A 16,725-nucleotide genomic window follows, 5' to 3' on the forward strand; every position below is an offset into this window, starting at 1 on the left:
ATGATAATAGGAGAATTCAGTGTGAATGGGACCAAGCGAGCAGATGGAAAGCTAGTGAGGTGGTCCTCATTACTACCCGTGCACACTGGTTGCCCCCTTCTGTCCTGTGTTTATTTATTTCTTTGATTCGGTGTAGGTCTAGTCTAACCAGAGGCTTCCATGTGGTGTTGGAAGGATCAGAACAGTAATGCCATAACTAGAAGCCACCGCTTCAGCCACGGATACAAAGCACTGACTAGGGGCAGCTATGTCACTCACCACTGGGGTCCTTTGGATGTACGGACACAATTACAGGATAAAGACCACTAACTAACGCTACATGCAGCAAGTCATTGGTCTGGAAGAAACTACATGCTAGTGGTATGCATGGTGACCCATAAATTATGGATATGTTTTCACAGCATATGTTAGTTGAGATCGATTTATTTTATTGTGCCCCAGGGTGCTGTGTAAAATAAAATGCATAATCTGCATTAATAAAGAAAATGCATTGAGTGACTGGTAGAGGAGAGAGAGCCCCGCCCATGAGGAGCAGAGAGAGACCATGGTGAGGCCAGTGTGCGGGCACGCGGTGTCTGAGCACATATTAATGGCCAGTTATGGAAGCATGGATGTCAGCCAGATTTGGGAGATAGTTTTTCTTCCTACTAGTTTGGTGTGTGTTCTGTCTTCTGCCCCCGGTCTTGTAAGATTCCAGATTATTTGGCAGATCTCTAATGGTAAGCAAGTGCCAAATCATTTTCTTTTCCATATACTAGATTTAAGGTATAGTCAATGGTGAAAAAAATAAAGCAGAAACTCCTCGACTAGAAACCAAGGCTGCACTATGTTTTATGGCAGAAGTGGAGTGGGCACCCTGAGAATGTCGCTTATCGGAGCTGGGCTGCAGGTTCTCTGCTTTTTACTATTCTACAGTAGAATAGGAGCAGATGAAGTAAAGTAATTCAGGAGCAGACTACACAGCTTGTGTAAGGATGGAACTACACAGTGTCTGCACTGGGGCTGTGAACCCAAAACAGTTGAGTTTTACAAATTTACACAGTTGCTTCATTTTTTTTTTTCTTATTTTATGTGACCAAGTTATTCTCGTATAGGAGAATGAAAATACGCTGTAAGCCTACACCTACTGGAGATTTTATGCCATCCCATTCTTAAATCTGTAGGCAGTAACAGAGTTGGGTCTCCCCATTCCCACACCTTTTTTGGATTTCTACAAAATTTTAGAGGTGACTTTGAATTTTAGCCCATTCAATTGAAAGAGCATTTGTGAGGTCAGATAATGATGTTGGAGAAGAGCTACCGGGGTCTCAATCTCCGGTCTACTTTATCCCAAAGGTGTTGGATGGGGTTGAGGTCGGGGCTCCGGCTAGTCATGGGGAACAGCAAGGGGCCCTCCCCAAACAAATATATATATATATATATATATATATATATATATATATATATATATATATATATATATATATATATATACACTCTAGCTGAAGAGCCCGGCGCTGCCCGGGCATAGTAACTAACTGTGGCTAGTTATAGCAAATTATAATTATCCTCCATCCCATAGTCCCATGCCGATATACCCATCATACATATCCTCCATCCCATAGTCGAGTGCCCATATACCCATCACACATCCTCTATCCCATAGTCCCATGCCCATATACCCATCATACATATTCTCCATCCCATGGTTCCATGCCCATATACCCATCATACATATTCGCCATCCCATAGTCGAGTGCCCATATACCCATCATACATATCCGCCATCTCATAGTCCCATGCCCATATACCCATCATACATATTCTCCATCCCATAGTTCCATGCCCATATACCCATCATAGACATCCGCCATCTCATAGTCCCGTGCCCATATACCCGTCTTGCATATCATCCATCCTATAGTCCAGTGCCCATATAAGTGCCCATATACCCATCACACATCCTCCATCCCATAGTCCCGTGCCCATATACATATCCGCCATCCCATAGTCCCGTGCCCATATACCCGTCAAACATATCCTCTATCCCATAGTCCAGTGCCCATATACCCATCACACATCCTCCATCCCATAGTCCCGTGCCCCATAGTCAACCATTATGACATCATAATGAGCGGCGGCAGGGCTTGCAACCTATGATGACATCAGCGTCGCCATGGCAACCATTGTGACATCATAATGAGGGGCGGGGCTTGATACGCACACACTGCTTCCCCAGTATGCAAATAGGGGCATTATGACATCATAATGAGGGGCGGGGCTTGACGCTCACACACTTTTTCCCCCAGTATGTAGATAGGGGCAAAATTGTTTGGTGAATTGGAACGCGCGGGGTTAAAATTTCGCCTCACAACATAGCTTAGGACGCTCTCGGGGTCCAGACGTGTGACTGTGCCAAATTTTGTGGCTGTAGCTGCGACGGTGCGGATGCCTATCCCGGACATACACACACACACACACACACACACACACACACACACACACACACACACACACACACATACACACTTTGAGCTTTATATATTAGATATATACACACACATACATATACACTAGCTGAAGAGCCCGGCGTTGCCCGGGCATAGTAACCAACTGTGGTTAGTTATAACAAATTATAATGATGCACATAAAAACACTTCACATCATATATTCAACACTGCAGATTTGCAACACAAATTAACTAAACGATTACCCAAGTATCCTCTCCTGTGTGATACTTTCTGCTGAGCAGTGTATCTAATCCTATCGTGTGATACTGACTGCTGAGCCGTGTATCTAATCCTCTCCTGTGTGATACTGACTGCTCAGCCGTGTATCTAATCCTCTCCTGTGTGATACTGACTGCTGAGCAATGTATCTAATCCTATCCTGTGTGATACCGTCTGCAGAGCCGTGTATCTAACCCTATCCTGTGATACTGACTGCTGAGCTGTGTATCTAATCCTATCCTGTGTGATACAGTCTGCTGAGCCGTGTATCTAATCCTATCCTGTGTGATACTGACTGCTGAGCTGTGTATCTAATCCTATCCTGTGTGATACTGGGCTCCCGCAGCAGTCTGTGTCAGAGGGTGGTCTGTGTTGGCACGGTAATAAATTGTGTTATTTCCAGCTTTACAGAAAGACGATAGCACCATAGAAATGATAAGAATAATAGGCCTCAGTTACCAAAACTGTCTACAAAGAAAACTGTTGCTGATAGCAACCAATCACAGCTCATTTTTCATCTTTTAAACAGCTCTGGGACAGCGTGGCGAGTTTTGAGTGGTGACTTTTGTGTTTTGACTTTTACAGTCATATGTAAAAGTTTGGGCACCCCTATTAATGTTAACCTTTTTTCTTTATAACAATTTTGGTTTTTGCAACAGCTATTTCAGTTTCATATATCTAATAACTGATGGACTCAGTTATATTTCTGGATTCAAATGAGGTTTATTGTACTAACAGAAAATGTGCAATCTGCAGTTAAACAAAATTTGACCGGTGCAAAAGTATGGGCACCCTTATCATTTTCTTGATTTGAACACTCTTAACTACTTTTTACTGACTTCCTGAAGCACTAAATTGGTTTTGTAACCTCATTGAGCTTTGAACTTCATAGCCAGGTGTATCAAATCATGAGAAAAGGTATTTAAAGTGGCCACTTGCAAGTAGTTCTCCTATTTGATTCTCCTATGAAGAGTGGCATCATGGGCTCCTCAAAACAACTCTCAAATGATCTGAAAACAAAGATTATTCAACATAGCTTTTCAGGGGAAGGATACAAAAAGTTGTCTCAGAGATTTAACCTGTCAGTTTCCACTGTAAGGAACATAGTAAGGAAATGGAAGAACACAGGTACAGTTCTTGTTAAGCCCAGAAGTGGCAGGCCAAGAAAAATATCAGAAAGGCAGAGAAGAAGAATGGTGAGAACAGTCAAGGACAATCCACAGACCACCTCCAAAGACCTGCAGCATCATCTTGCTGCAGATGGTGTCACTGTGCATCGGTCAACAATACAGCGCATGCATAACGCCTTTTTGTATGACCAAACAACTCAATCTTTGTTTCATCAGTCCACAGGACCTTCTTCCAAAATGTAACTGGCTTGTTCTAATGTGCTTTTGCATACCTCAGGTGACTCTGTTTGTGGCGTGCTTGCAGAAACGGCTTCTTTCGCATCACTCTCCCATACAGCTTCTCCTTGTGCAAAGTGTGCTGTATTGTTGACCGATGCACAGTGACACCATCTGCAGCAAGATGATGCTGCAGGTCTTTGGAGGTGGTCTGTGGATTGTCCTTGACTGTTCTCACCATTCTTCTTCTCTGCCTTTCTGATATTTTTCTTGGCCTGCCACTTCTGGGCTTAACAAGAACTGTACCTGTGTTCTTCCATTTCCTTACTATGTTCCTCACAGTGGAAACTGACAGGTTAAATCTCTGAGACAACTTTTTGTATCCTTCCCCTGAAAAGCTATGTTGAATAATCTTTGTTTTCAGATCATTTGAGAGTTGTTTTGAGGAGCCCATGATGCCACTCTTCTTAGGAGAATCAAATAGGAGAACTACTTGCAAGTGGCCACTTTAAATACCTTTTCTCATGATTTGATACACCTGGCTATGAAGTTCAAAGCTCAATGAGGTTACAAAACCAATTTAGTGCTTCAGGAAGTCAGTAAAAAGTAGTTAGGAGTGTTCAAATCAAGAAAATGATAAAGGTGCCCATACTTTTGCACCGGTCAAATTTTGTTTAACTGCAGATTGCACATTTTCTGTTAGTACAATAAACCTCATTTGAATCCAGAAATATAACTGAGTCCATCAGTTATTAGATATATGAAACTGAAATACCTGTTGCAAAAACCAAAATTGCTATTAAGAAAAAAGGTTAACATTAATAGGGGTGCCCAAACTTTTACATATGACTGTATGTGGCGAGGTTGGTGTATGTGTGGTGAAATGTGTGCGGAGGGTGGTATATGTGTTGAAGCACGTGGTAGTGTGTGGCGCATTTTGTGTGTGTGTTCATATCCCCGTGTGTGGTGAGTATCCCATATCAGGGCCCCACCTTGGCAACTGTACGGTATATACTCTTTGGCGCCATCGCTCTCATTCTTTACGTCCCCCTTGTTCACATCTGGCAGCTGTCAATTTGCCTCCGACACTTTTTCTTTCACTTTTTCCCCATTATGTAGATAGGGGCAAAATTGTTTGGTGAATTGGAACGCGCTTGGTCAAAATTTTGCCTCACAACGTAGCCTATGACGCTCTCGGGGTCCAGACGTGTGACTGTGCAAAATTTTGTGGCTGTAGCTGCGACGGTGCGGATGCCTATCCCGGACATACACACATACACACCCACATTGAGCTTTATATATTCGACTAGCTGAAGAGCCCGGTGCTGCCCGGGCATAGTAACTAGCTGTGGTCAGTAATAGCAAATTAGAATTATCCACCATCCCATAGTCCCGTGCCCATATACCCATCATAAATATCCTCCATCCCATAGTCGAGTGCCCATATACCCATCACACATCCTCCATCCCATAGTCCCATGTCCATATACCCATCATACATATCCTCCATCCCATAGTCCTGTGCCCATATACCCATCATACATATCCTCCATCCCATAGTCCTGTGCCCATATACCCGTCATACATATCCTCCATCCCATAGTCCAGTGCCCATATACCCATCACACATCCTCCATCCCATAGTCAACCATTATGACATGATAATGAGCGGCGGGGCTTGCAACCTATGATGACATCAGTGTCACCATGGCAACCATTGTGACATCATAATGAGGGGCGGGGCTTGATACACACTTTTTCCCCATTATATAGATAGGGGCAAAATTGTTTGGTGAATTGGAACGTGCGGGGTTAAAATTTCACCTCACAACATAGCTTAGGACACTCCCAGGGTCCAGATGTGTGACTGTGCCAAATTTTTGTGGCTGTAGCTGCGACGGTGCGGATGCCAATCCTGGACACACACACACACACACACACACACACACACACACACACACACACACACACACACACACACACACCCACATTGAGCTTTATATATTAGATATATTTATTTCTGTGTATCAAGCCACGCCTACTCCGCATAGCCACTCTCACTCCACACGCAAAGCCCCGTATAATAAATATCTAATATACATACATATATAATAAATATATAATATATATATATTTCATAGGCACATCTTCTTGACCACAACATGTACACCACCTGTGTTGCCCATAGCAACCAATCAGTAACCATCTTTCATTTCACCAGAGCTGTTTAAAAGATGAAAGCTGAGCTGTGATTGGTTGCTATAAGCAACAGTTTTCCTTGTAGACAGTTGTGGTAACTGAGGCCTATTATTCTCATTATTTCTATGGTTTTATCGTCCTTCTGTAAAGCTGGAAATAACACAATTTATTACCGTGCTGACACAGACCACCCTCTGACACAGACTGCAGGGGGAGCACAGATTTCTAAACTTCTTTGTCTGGTATGAAGCATCTCATTAACTTAAAAATTCAAACACAGATTAAAAAAAGAAACACTGGATTTCTCCAACTCAGGTATCATTTTAATCAGTGTAACAGCGCCAACCGGACAATGTTGGCCCTGACAGGATGATGTGGGATATTAGGGGTAGTAGTCCGGGGGCTCTGGCTGACGGGATGATGTGGGATATTAGGGGTAGTAGTCCGGTGGCTCTGGCTGACGGGATGATGTGGGATATTAGGGGTAGTAGTCCGGTGGCTCTGGCTGGTGGGACGATGTGGGATATTAGGGGTAGTAGTCCGGTGGCTCTGGCTGATGGGATGATGTGGGATATTAGGGGTAGTAGTCCGGTGGCTCTGGCTGATGTGGAATATTAGGGGTAGTAGTCCGGTGGCCCTGGCTGACGGGATGATGTGCGATATTAGGGGTAGTAGTCCGGTGGCTCTGACGGGATGATGTGGGATATTAGTGGTAGTAGTTCGGTGGCTCTGGCTGACTGGGTGATGTGCAATATTAGGGGTAGTAGCCCGGTGGCTCTGGCTGACGTGGAATATTAGAGTGAGTGTGGCTATGCGGAGTGGGCGGGGCTCTACACTCAGATATATATTATAATTTGTTATAACGAACCACAGTTAGTTACTATGCCTAGGCAACTCCGGCCTCTTCAGCTAGTTTACCATAAAGTTGGAAACTACATTTGTACAAAATGTCTTGTATGCTGATGCATTAATATTTCCCTTCCCTGGAACTAAGGAGCCTAGTGGACCCCTGAATAGTGACCCCATAACATTATTCCTCCTCCACCAAACTTTACAGCCGGCACAACGCAGTCAGGCAAGTCACATTCTGGAAATGGCCTTACTTGGGACTCATTCATTAAATGCCCGATGTGATCCGCAGAACACATTTCCACTGCTCCAGAGTCCAGTGGTGGCGGCTTTACACCACTTCATTGCGCTTTGTGGTGTAAGGCTCACATGCAGCCATATAAACCCATGTCATGAAGGTCCCGACTCCAGTGTTTGTGGTGATAATGTCAGAGGTGGTCTGGACGCTGGCGTTATAGGGTCAGCAGAGCGTTGGTGACTTATGCCCTTTTACTTCTCAGCACTCTGTGACCCCACTCTGTAACTAGGTGGTCTGTTACATCATGGCTGAGTTTCTGTGGACCCAAAATGCTTCAACTTTTCAATAATACCAATCCAGTGATCAGGGAATTTTTAGGATGGAAATAATGTAATGACTTTATTACGATTGCTGCGTCCCACTACAGGACCGGTGGACACTTTAAAAGGAGGCTGGAGCTTGGCATCATTGTTTCTCTTCTGCTAACCATGGTTATCTCTAAAGAAACACGTGCAGTCATCATTGCACTGCACAAAAATGCCTAACAGGGAAGAGTATCACAGCTAGAAAGATTGCACCTCAGTCAACAATCTATCACATCATCAAGAACTTCAAGCAGAGAGGTTCCCTTGTTGCCAAAAAGGCTCCAGGGCGCCCAAGAAAGACCAGCAAGCGCCAGGACCGTCTCTTAAGTGTTTCAGCTGCGGGATCAGGCTACCAGCAGTGCAGAGCTTGCTCAGGAATGGCAGCAGGCAGGTGTGAGTGCATCTGCACGCACTGTGAGGCGGAGACTCTTGGAGCAAGGCCTGGTCTCAAGGAGGGCAGCAAAGAAGCCACTTCTCTCCAGAAAAAACTTCATGGACAGACTGATATTCTGCAAGAGGTACAGGGAGTGGACTGCTGAGGACTGGGGTAAAGTCATTTTCTCTGATGAATCCCCTTTTCGATTGTTTGGGACATCTGGAAAACGGCTTATTCGGAGAAGACCAGGTGAGCGCTACCACCAGTCTTGTCTCATGCCAACTGTCAAGCATCCTGAAACCATTCATGTGTGGGGTTGCTTCTCAGCCAAGGGAATGGGCTCTCTCTCAGTCTTGCCTAAAAACACAGCCATGAATAAAGAATGGTACCAGAATGTCCTCCAAGAGCAACTTCTCCCAACCGTCCAAGAGCAGTTTGGCGATCAACAATGCCTTTTTCAACATGATGGAGCACCTTGCCATAAAGCAAAGGTGATAACTAAATGGCTCAGGGAACAAAACATAGAGATTTTGGGACCATGGCCTGGAAACTCCCCAGATCTTAATCCCATTGAGAACTTGTGGTCAATCATCAAGAGACGGGTGGACAAACAAAAACCTTCAAATTCAGACAAAATAAAAGCATTGATTTTGCAAGAATGGACTGCTATCAGTCAGGATTTGATCCAGAAGTTGATTGAGAGCATGCCAGGGAGTATTGCTGAGGTCCTGAAGAAGAAGGGTCAACACTGCAAATATTGACTTGCTGCATTATCTCATTCTAACTGTCAATATATCCTTTTGCTACTCATAATATGATTGCAATTATATTTCTGTATGTGATAAAAACATCTGACAAACACACATAAAAACCAGAGGCCAGCAGATCATGTGAAAAAACAATATTTGTGTCATTCTCAAAACTTTTGGCCATGACTGAAGGCTTCTAGGGCTGTGGCACATCTTCACCAAATGGTAAGGCCAGTCTCGGGTGTCTATTATGGCCACTTGTGTAAAACTAGAAGTGGGAAACAGCGCGCACAATGGGGTGATACCCTATGGAGGGAGAGTAGGAGAGTGCAGGTGTCGCTCACCTGATGAGGTAGTCACAGGCACAACCCCTATGTAGGCATGTAGAAAAACAGCTGCTCCTGCCCCATGGCTGGTGGAGAAATCCTGCAGGAGATATTGGATGGACATGTGGGTGGATTGCACTGCTGGAGTAAATCAATTCTTCACAACGCGTTTCAGCGCCATACCAGCCTCTTTATCGAGGCAAAAAAACAAATGTGCAAAACATGAGATGGGTTTTTAGATGCCCTAAATTTTATAATTTGGCATCTATTTTTGGCCTCTAAAAACCCATCTCTTATCATGTTTTCCAGTTTTTTTTTGTTTTGTTTTTTTGAAACGCCTTGTAAATCAAAAACCTTTTCCTTATCATTTGTGTAGAATTGACTTATTTCAGCAGCACAACCCACCCACGTGTCCATCCAGCTGGATCCAATATGGCTATTTGTTAGCTCTTGTGTTGTAGGAAGAAGCTGGCCATAGATATTATCAGATCCACCAAACCAACTCATCTTGGTAGGGCCAGCTGGCCATTTGATGTCTTCTGTGGGCCTCTTGACTAGCCCCTTCCCCAGGGCGTGCAGGTGTTTGGAGGTGTCTCAGGCATCTGGTCAGTGGCTGTGTAATATGTATGGCCAGCCATAGACTGTATTCATCGATGTGTGTATGGGTCTGTGTCCTGTCCAATAAAAAAAACAAACAAACTGCACACGTATATGGGAATGTTGCCTTAGTCCAGGGGTTTATAGCTATACAAGCAACAACAGGCCTAAAAATAAGTTTTCCTTGTGATATGTTGGATTAGTAGATTGATGTCTGTCCTGGATATAGTGGCTACTGCCTAACATGTTGTCATCTCCTGTGTACAGGCTGGAAGTCCAAGCGGACATTCAGAAGGAGAGGTACAGTCTGAGTGGAGAATCGGGCACCGTGAGCCTCGGAACCGTCAGTGACAATGCAAGTACCAAAGCCATGGCTGGGTCCATCCTGAATTCCTACATCCCGCTGGACAGGTACAGTCCTCAATGTGTGTACATATAATGTATATTACTGGGAGATTTAGACTCAGACGCCATTTCCTTACAACTCTGTTATTCCTCTGGCTCCTCTGGGGTGTTACCAGTCACAGGGGCGTATCCTTACACTCCGAATCTATCTGCCGCAGGTCAACATATCTTGTAACAGCTTGTCAAAAAACAAGCCATCCTACAACGGTCGACCAAAAAAAAAAAATCCCTCAAAATAATTTTAATTTTTTATTTATTTATTTTCTTAAGTAATCAAATAAAAAAAAAAAAATATAAATTTGGCATCCCCAAAACCTCAATGATCCTTTTTTTTTTTCTTTACCGCAAAATGACTATCATAAAAACAAAACCCAAAATAGAAGTAGGAATTTTCACTATTTTGTATTTTTTTTCTTCTAATTTTTCAATACATTTTTTGCAACTTGAATGGTGTCATTCAAAAACAACTAGTTCGACCAAGTACAAGTCCTCATGTTGAAGGAAAAATAAGAAAGTTATGGATCTTGATAGGCAATAAAGAAAATAAAAAAGGAAAGGAAAAATTGTCTGCCTCTTCATGGGGTTTAAATCACCTTGTGACCCCACCGGGGGGCCGGTCTGTATATGGATTTTTAATGTACATTCTATACAGTGAGCTCCCCTCCTGCAGGGTGACTAAATCTATAATGTGACTGAGTGATGAGAATCGGGGAATTTCAAACTTTGTGTCAGCAAACGAGTCCGAACTTTTATCACATCATTTTAGTAGTAGATTATTTAGTAGTTTCCTGCCCGAAACCCCGCCACCGTCCATGAATTTTCAATCCATGTGATGCCTTAAGGGGCAGTTTGACATCTTCTCTATAAGCACCAACACCTGAAAGCTCCCTTTAAATTTCTGCATGCCTTGCTTTTGGGAAAACTTGAATGGCCTTTAATGGGGATATCCTGGACTCTGTGACAAAAAAAGTGCCTAAGCACTAACAGGCTGGTATTCCCTATCTACCTACCTGGCTGTTGTGCCTGGCGCCGTTATTTGTCAGCACAGAGCGGTCACAGATGGCTCCTGCCAGCGATTCAGCTGCTTGCTCTGTTCAACTGCACTCTGGTTCTGTCGATGGGGCAGGACTACCGACGTCATTCTGATTGACAGCTGGATCCCTCTGCCTAACGGGGAGCCAGCTGTCAATCAGGGTGGGACTTCCAAATTCATTCTATCAACAGAACAAAGCGAAAACAAAGCCGCCGCTCTGTCGACGTGATGTCAGCAGAGCCAGCTGAAATGCCGACAGGAGCGGTCTGTGACCGCTCTGTGCTGAAGAACGGTGCCTGGCACAACAGGCAGCTTTATAATTAATAATGTTTTTTTCAGATCTAATCCTCTCTTCTGTCATTATTTTCAGGGAAGGTAACAGTATGGAAGTTCAAGTGGACATTGAGTCCAAACCAGCCAAATTCAGGCACCACAGCGGCAGCAGTAGTGTTGACGATGGCAGCGCCCCGGGTCGGAGCAGCGTTGGTGGCTCTACAGCCTGCCAAGCAGAAAGCAAATGCAGCTCCACCAAATGGTCCAAAGACAATACAGCAGGGAAGAAATGCAAAGGCAAGCTACGAAAGAAAAGTAGCACCAAGATAAACGAGACGAGAGAGGACATGGACGCTCAGCTCCTGGAGCAGCAGAGCACTCATTCCAGTGAATGTGACTCCCCTTCTCTTAGTGACAGCTTACCGTCCGTGGCAGACTCTCACTCTAGTCATTTCTCAGAATTTAGCTGCTCCGATATGGAAAGCATGAAAACCTCCTGCAGCCATGGTTCCAATGAGTATCACACTCGCTTTGTTACAGTCAGTCCACTTCCCGAAGTGGAAAACGACCGGCTGGAAAATTCTCCCCAGCCTGGTAGTGTCGCAGTTGTGAACATCCCCGTTCCTTGCACGGACATCCCTCAGCTGAGTTATATAGCAGAGGAGGGTGTCAGCCAGGGCTTACCCAACCAAGGGGAGACAACTGACACCGAGACTGAGCCGACAACCGAAGCGAACTGTGCAATCCAGACAGACATCTAGGCCCGATAATGCTGCAATACTACTCTACCACTAACCAGTTCTGCTCACATGGAAAGCTTTGCAAAGCATTGGCTAGCCACTCGGGGAAACCATAATAAAGAGCGTAAATCCTTCCAGCATTGATTTTGGAAAGCTTGTGTCCACATGTATGATGACAGCGACCTGGAGGTTTACAGGATGCCCCAGCGAAAAGGGTTATCTGCCAAACCTGATGGTACAGCAAGCTTGTGTGCTCAGCGAAGAGGCCGCCCCTGAGGGCTTGTGTGCTCAGCGAAGAGGCCGCCCCTGAGGGTCGCCACACAACGTCCTGTGAAGATGGCGCTGTCTGCGTTACTATAACAGGGTTATAATTGCAATCACTAAGTAACTTCATTCCAAAATCTGGAGGCAGGGGAAAGTTAGAAGGGCTGACAAATCAGTCAAGCTTTGAGCTAACGTTATTGGAATTTTTTTTAATATATATATATAATTTTTTTCTTTTCCACAAAAAGTTGAGAATAAAAATTGATCCACATTCGGCATCAGAAGACAAAATGGAGTCTGTGTGACGCTAGTTGGACTTAACGCGGGGGGCAGATTAGTGACACCTGTCATTATTTGGGAGCAGACCACCCCACCCTCTCATTTTTTGGTGCCTTCAGCAAAGACTGGGTTATAAGTGCCTGGTCATGAGAATTTATACTAAATGTTTTTGTTAAGCTTTTTTTTTTTTTTTTTTTTTTTGCGTAGTCCTCTATGGCCACCTGAGGACTAGATTATACTCTCCAGGCCAATGACTGTGGTAGATCATTATTAATGTATGTCATTAATACAAACGTATTCACCTACCAAAGACTCACTCAGGCTTCAGAGGAAATCTGTACATTGACACCTACAATTGCAAATAAAGCACAGTGCAGGAGCTGCACACGTCGTATACCGGGTGGATGTGGAATATGACTGTGATCTAGTTTTATACTTTTGTCATACAAAGCAAGGGATTAAGGTCTCCGAGTCCAGACGGTGGCCATAGAACCTTTACTGTTAATCTGTGCAATGTAATTCACTTTGACAATGCAAAACAGTTGTTGGTATTGAAACAGTCGTCGTTCTGGTCTCTGTATGTGCTGCCGAGAAGGTGCTAATGATTGTGCCGGAGTGCCGCAAAGACGTCATGCCATGTGCCGCAGTCCAATATTATGATTCCAGTCACACGTTTAATCCGCTTCTAACACTAGTGCCAGTTCCATTGGACGAAGCTTGTTCCTGTATTTGTATATTTGTTTTATTTTGCTTCTAAAGATGCGTGTAAAATGCATAAAGAATAAATGTGTCTGTGCTGAGCGCCCACCGCCTCTCATTCAGATGTCATTGCTGCGTTGGTGCTAAGGAAAAGCAAAAATAATAAGAATATGATATTAATATCAACCCTCTGATGTCTCTTTAGCCTTTGCTGGTTTGGTTTTTTTAGGGGGACTTCATGTCATTTTTTTTTTCTGGGGTCCCCAGTAAATTGACCAGGAAAGGCTAAGCAAACAGCTATAAGCTGTTATTAATAGCCTGGGAACCTTATGGGGTATTGCCCCTTGTTCCAGAGTGGCTTTCCCTCTGCTGGTTATGAAAATTGAACAGGAGCCATTTTTTAAAATTTAAATCTTAATTTTACACAGGAATTATATAGCTGCTGCTGAATACAACTCTCGCCATTGTCTCCTGGTCGCACTGATCTCTGCGCGATCAGGAGACAATGATGAGAGCTGCTGGTGCCTCGGAGCAGCACAAACCGTACCTCTTATTTCTAGGTGTTTGTATGTATCAAGCTGATGACACACAAATGTCATCCGTGTGCACTTGTGTGGCGTGCAATGTGTCCTCACTGTGCAAAAAAATATGCCCCCCCTTAAAACAAATGACATTCCTGCTGGTTTTTCACATGGACACAGTCTGTGTGAAAAACTTGACAGCCATTGAATGCAATGGGTGTGCGTATGTCCTTAAATGGGCCGCATACGGACATAAACGGATGTGTGAAGAAGGCCTAAGACCGGCTTGTTTTCGCCTTGTCGTGGCTCTCGCACACTTACACTGAAAAGTTACATCTGGGTCACAAAATGACTGGAGCGGCGCTAAGAGCAGATGACTGTGGCTGCTAGTAAGTAGAAGACTACAGACAGGTAACTTAGATTAGTGGCACCACTGCAGTAGCAAAACAATGCTGCAGTGGTGCTTTAAAGTGCAACTTAACATAGGTTTTAGCCTTTTAAAATCCTTCTTGATCGTGGGGTCGGAGTCCTGAGACCTTTGCGGGAGGGAGCCCACCCCATATTAGATGGCTACTTTAATTTTGGCGTGTGTAAGGATCTTTATAGCTAATTCCACCCTTTGCAGATTTTTTTTTTTTTTTAAAACAAATAACATTTATTGAGGAGATGTGAAGGATCACACACTGCAAATAAATCATTACCAGTAATGAATGTAAACGTATGATAGCAACAGTATTAAAGGTAATGTAGAATGGATAAAGAGAGCTTGAATAGAATATCACAAACGGATAATCGAACCAAGTAAACTAAAGTTAAACCATAGTCATTGCTGCATGTCTGTTTGTTTAATGATATTTGATAAAGGGCAGGTTGATAAAGGGCAGGTTCAAAGATCACATAGAAGAAAGTGGCCCAAAAGTCCCTCCTCCCTTTATCCCCCCATTGGCCACCGCCCCACCCCTGTGCACCCTCCAAACAGGCAGTCAGGGTGGAATCAATCCATCTTCCTTAAACTTTGTTTATTTTTTTTGTTCCAGGACATTTATGGCGTTTATGGAAAATTTTCTTTTTTAAGGCAAAGGAAAGGTTTACCTCCGATTTCCATTTGATACTCTCTGACGACGTCCAATGTGTGGCCACATCTTTTTGGGCAGTAAACAGGAGCCAAGTCAGGAATAATCCATCTACAGTCCTTTGGTATTGTTCAGGGTCAATAAATAATAGACAAGTCTTGGGGTCATCTGTGATGGGCGGTATTGCAGAAACTGAACCACTTGGGCCCATTATCCCGTAATCTCCGGGCAATGTCCTGTGACATTTAGGGCCTTCATCCAGGAATTCAGGTTGTACCCTGGGCATTTTGGATGTGGTGTAATATGTACAGTGATGAATACATACCCTGCGACCAGTAGGAATCTACAGTCTTCACGTTGTGGCTGACTTTCTGTGCAATAAGGGAAGTTTGCTGCTGCCACAAAAAAAAAATAGGATTCGTAATGCCAGCAGTAGGACGTGGTGACGTGCCCATTCCTAAATGTATAAGGAACGCATTTAAGAGTCAATTCTCTTTTTGTTATTTCAGACTTTTGACGTCCACACTCTACCATCGCTTCCCCCCACCATTATGCTGCCGAATTATGTTCTTAGGTGAAGGGTTAACAGGTGCCAATGTGGGAAGCTGTAGTACACCTTTGCTGGGGTGATGGCTTAAGGTGAGATCTTAGTGATTACCTGCCCCTGACCTAATAAATATGAGCCAAGTGCATGCATAGAAAAAATACATCGGACACAAGGTCAGATGGGTGCTCCTCTCTTGGCAAAAGCTGGCAAAGCACTGAACTTTATTAGTACAAACAAAAGATCATGTAACGGGCAGGAAGAGGGCATTACACAACTTCAGCCATTATATCAGTCAGTTAGGTCCGTTCCATATATGGTCTTCAGTGTATCCACCTCACATTCCAAGGAAGGTGTGGTTCCAGGATGTTGACGCCATCTTGCCACACCACATATATTACAAGCTTAGGTTAATAAATGATTTCTTTAACCATTCTCTCCTTCACACCTTGGGAAACCTCAGCTTTTTTTATTCTCCCCAAAGGAAAAAAGGAGGAAAAAGATAATTATGGATCCTCGAGTCTGAAAACCCTTTGCCTTCATATTTTCCCAACTTTTCCATACCGATAACACCGCAATACAGGTGGTCCAATGGGATGTCTGTTTCTACGGTAAACCGATTTAAAGGTCCTGATAAATACTATTCAGCAAAATTCAGGGAAAAACAGTGGCTCGCCTTGGTCTCCACCATACTAGGAAATTGTTAAGACTACGGGGTCTCCTGCTGGAGCTCCAGCACAGGTGGAGCAGTAGGGGCAACTTGTGGTGACCCTGCGATACATGAATTCCACTATTTCTATACACCCTAAAAACGTACAGTACTTTTTTTTTGCTAAAAAACTGCAAAATCCACCCAACCAGATCAAGGTGTACCGTTTTATGTGTGGTCCATATCATTAATGTCCAACCCATCCTTATGCCAAGCCAGGCCTCATCTGAACTGGGGAAGTAAAAGAAGAGGAAAAAAAAAAAAAAGCTGCAGCTCGTATTTTAAACCTTGTTTTGTAAAGATGGATAAGGGTGCTGAGCCCTGGAGGGGGCCACAACCTCCAATGTACATACACGAAAAAGAGGTGCACAAATTTGCTATGTGGCCAATATACTTACACTGTGTCAGCATATTGAGGGGTCTGGGCCCTTT

The 16,725-nt window shown here is 43.9% G+C and overlaps 1 protein-coding gene across 3 annotated transcripts in view; it reads left to right on the plus strand.

The window, feature by feature from the left end:
- Positions 1-13,552, plus strand: part of RNF19A (ring finger protein 19A, RBR E3 ubiquitin protein ligase) — an 86,919-nt gene extending 73,367 nt beyond the window's left edge. For all 3 annotated transcript variants that reach the window (XM_073550448.1, XM_073550446.1, XM_073550447.1), the window contains 2 exons: positions 10,021-10,164; positions 11,562-13,552. In XM_073550448.1, the coding sequence (XP_073406549.1) occupies positions 10,021-10,164; positions 11,562-12,225 (808 nt within the window). In that variant the 3' untranslated portion in view covers positions 12,226-13,552. The remainder of the gene's footprint in view (positions 1-10,020; positions 10,165-11,561) is intronic.
- Positions 13,553-16,725: the final 3,173 nt, after the last annotated feature.

Source organism: Dendrobates tinctorius, unplaced genomic scaffold (genome assembly GCF_039654945.1).
Source record: "Dendrobates tinctorius isolate UK_male_01 unplaced genomic scaffold, ASM3965494v1 ptg000165l, whole genome shotgun sequence".
Taxonomy (NCBI): Eukaryota; Metazoa; Chordata; class Amphibia; order Anura; family Dendrobatidae; genus Dendrobates; species Dendrobates tinctorius.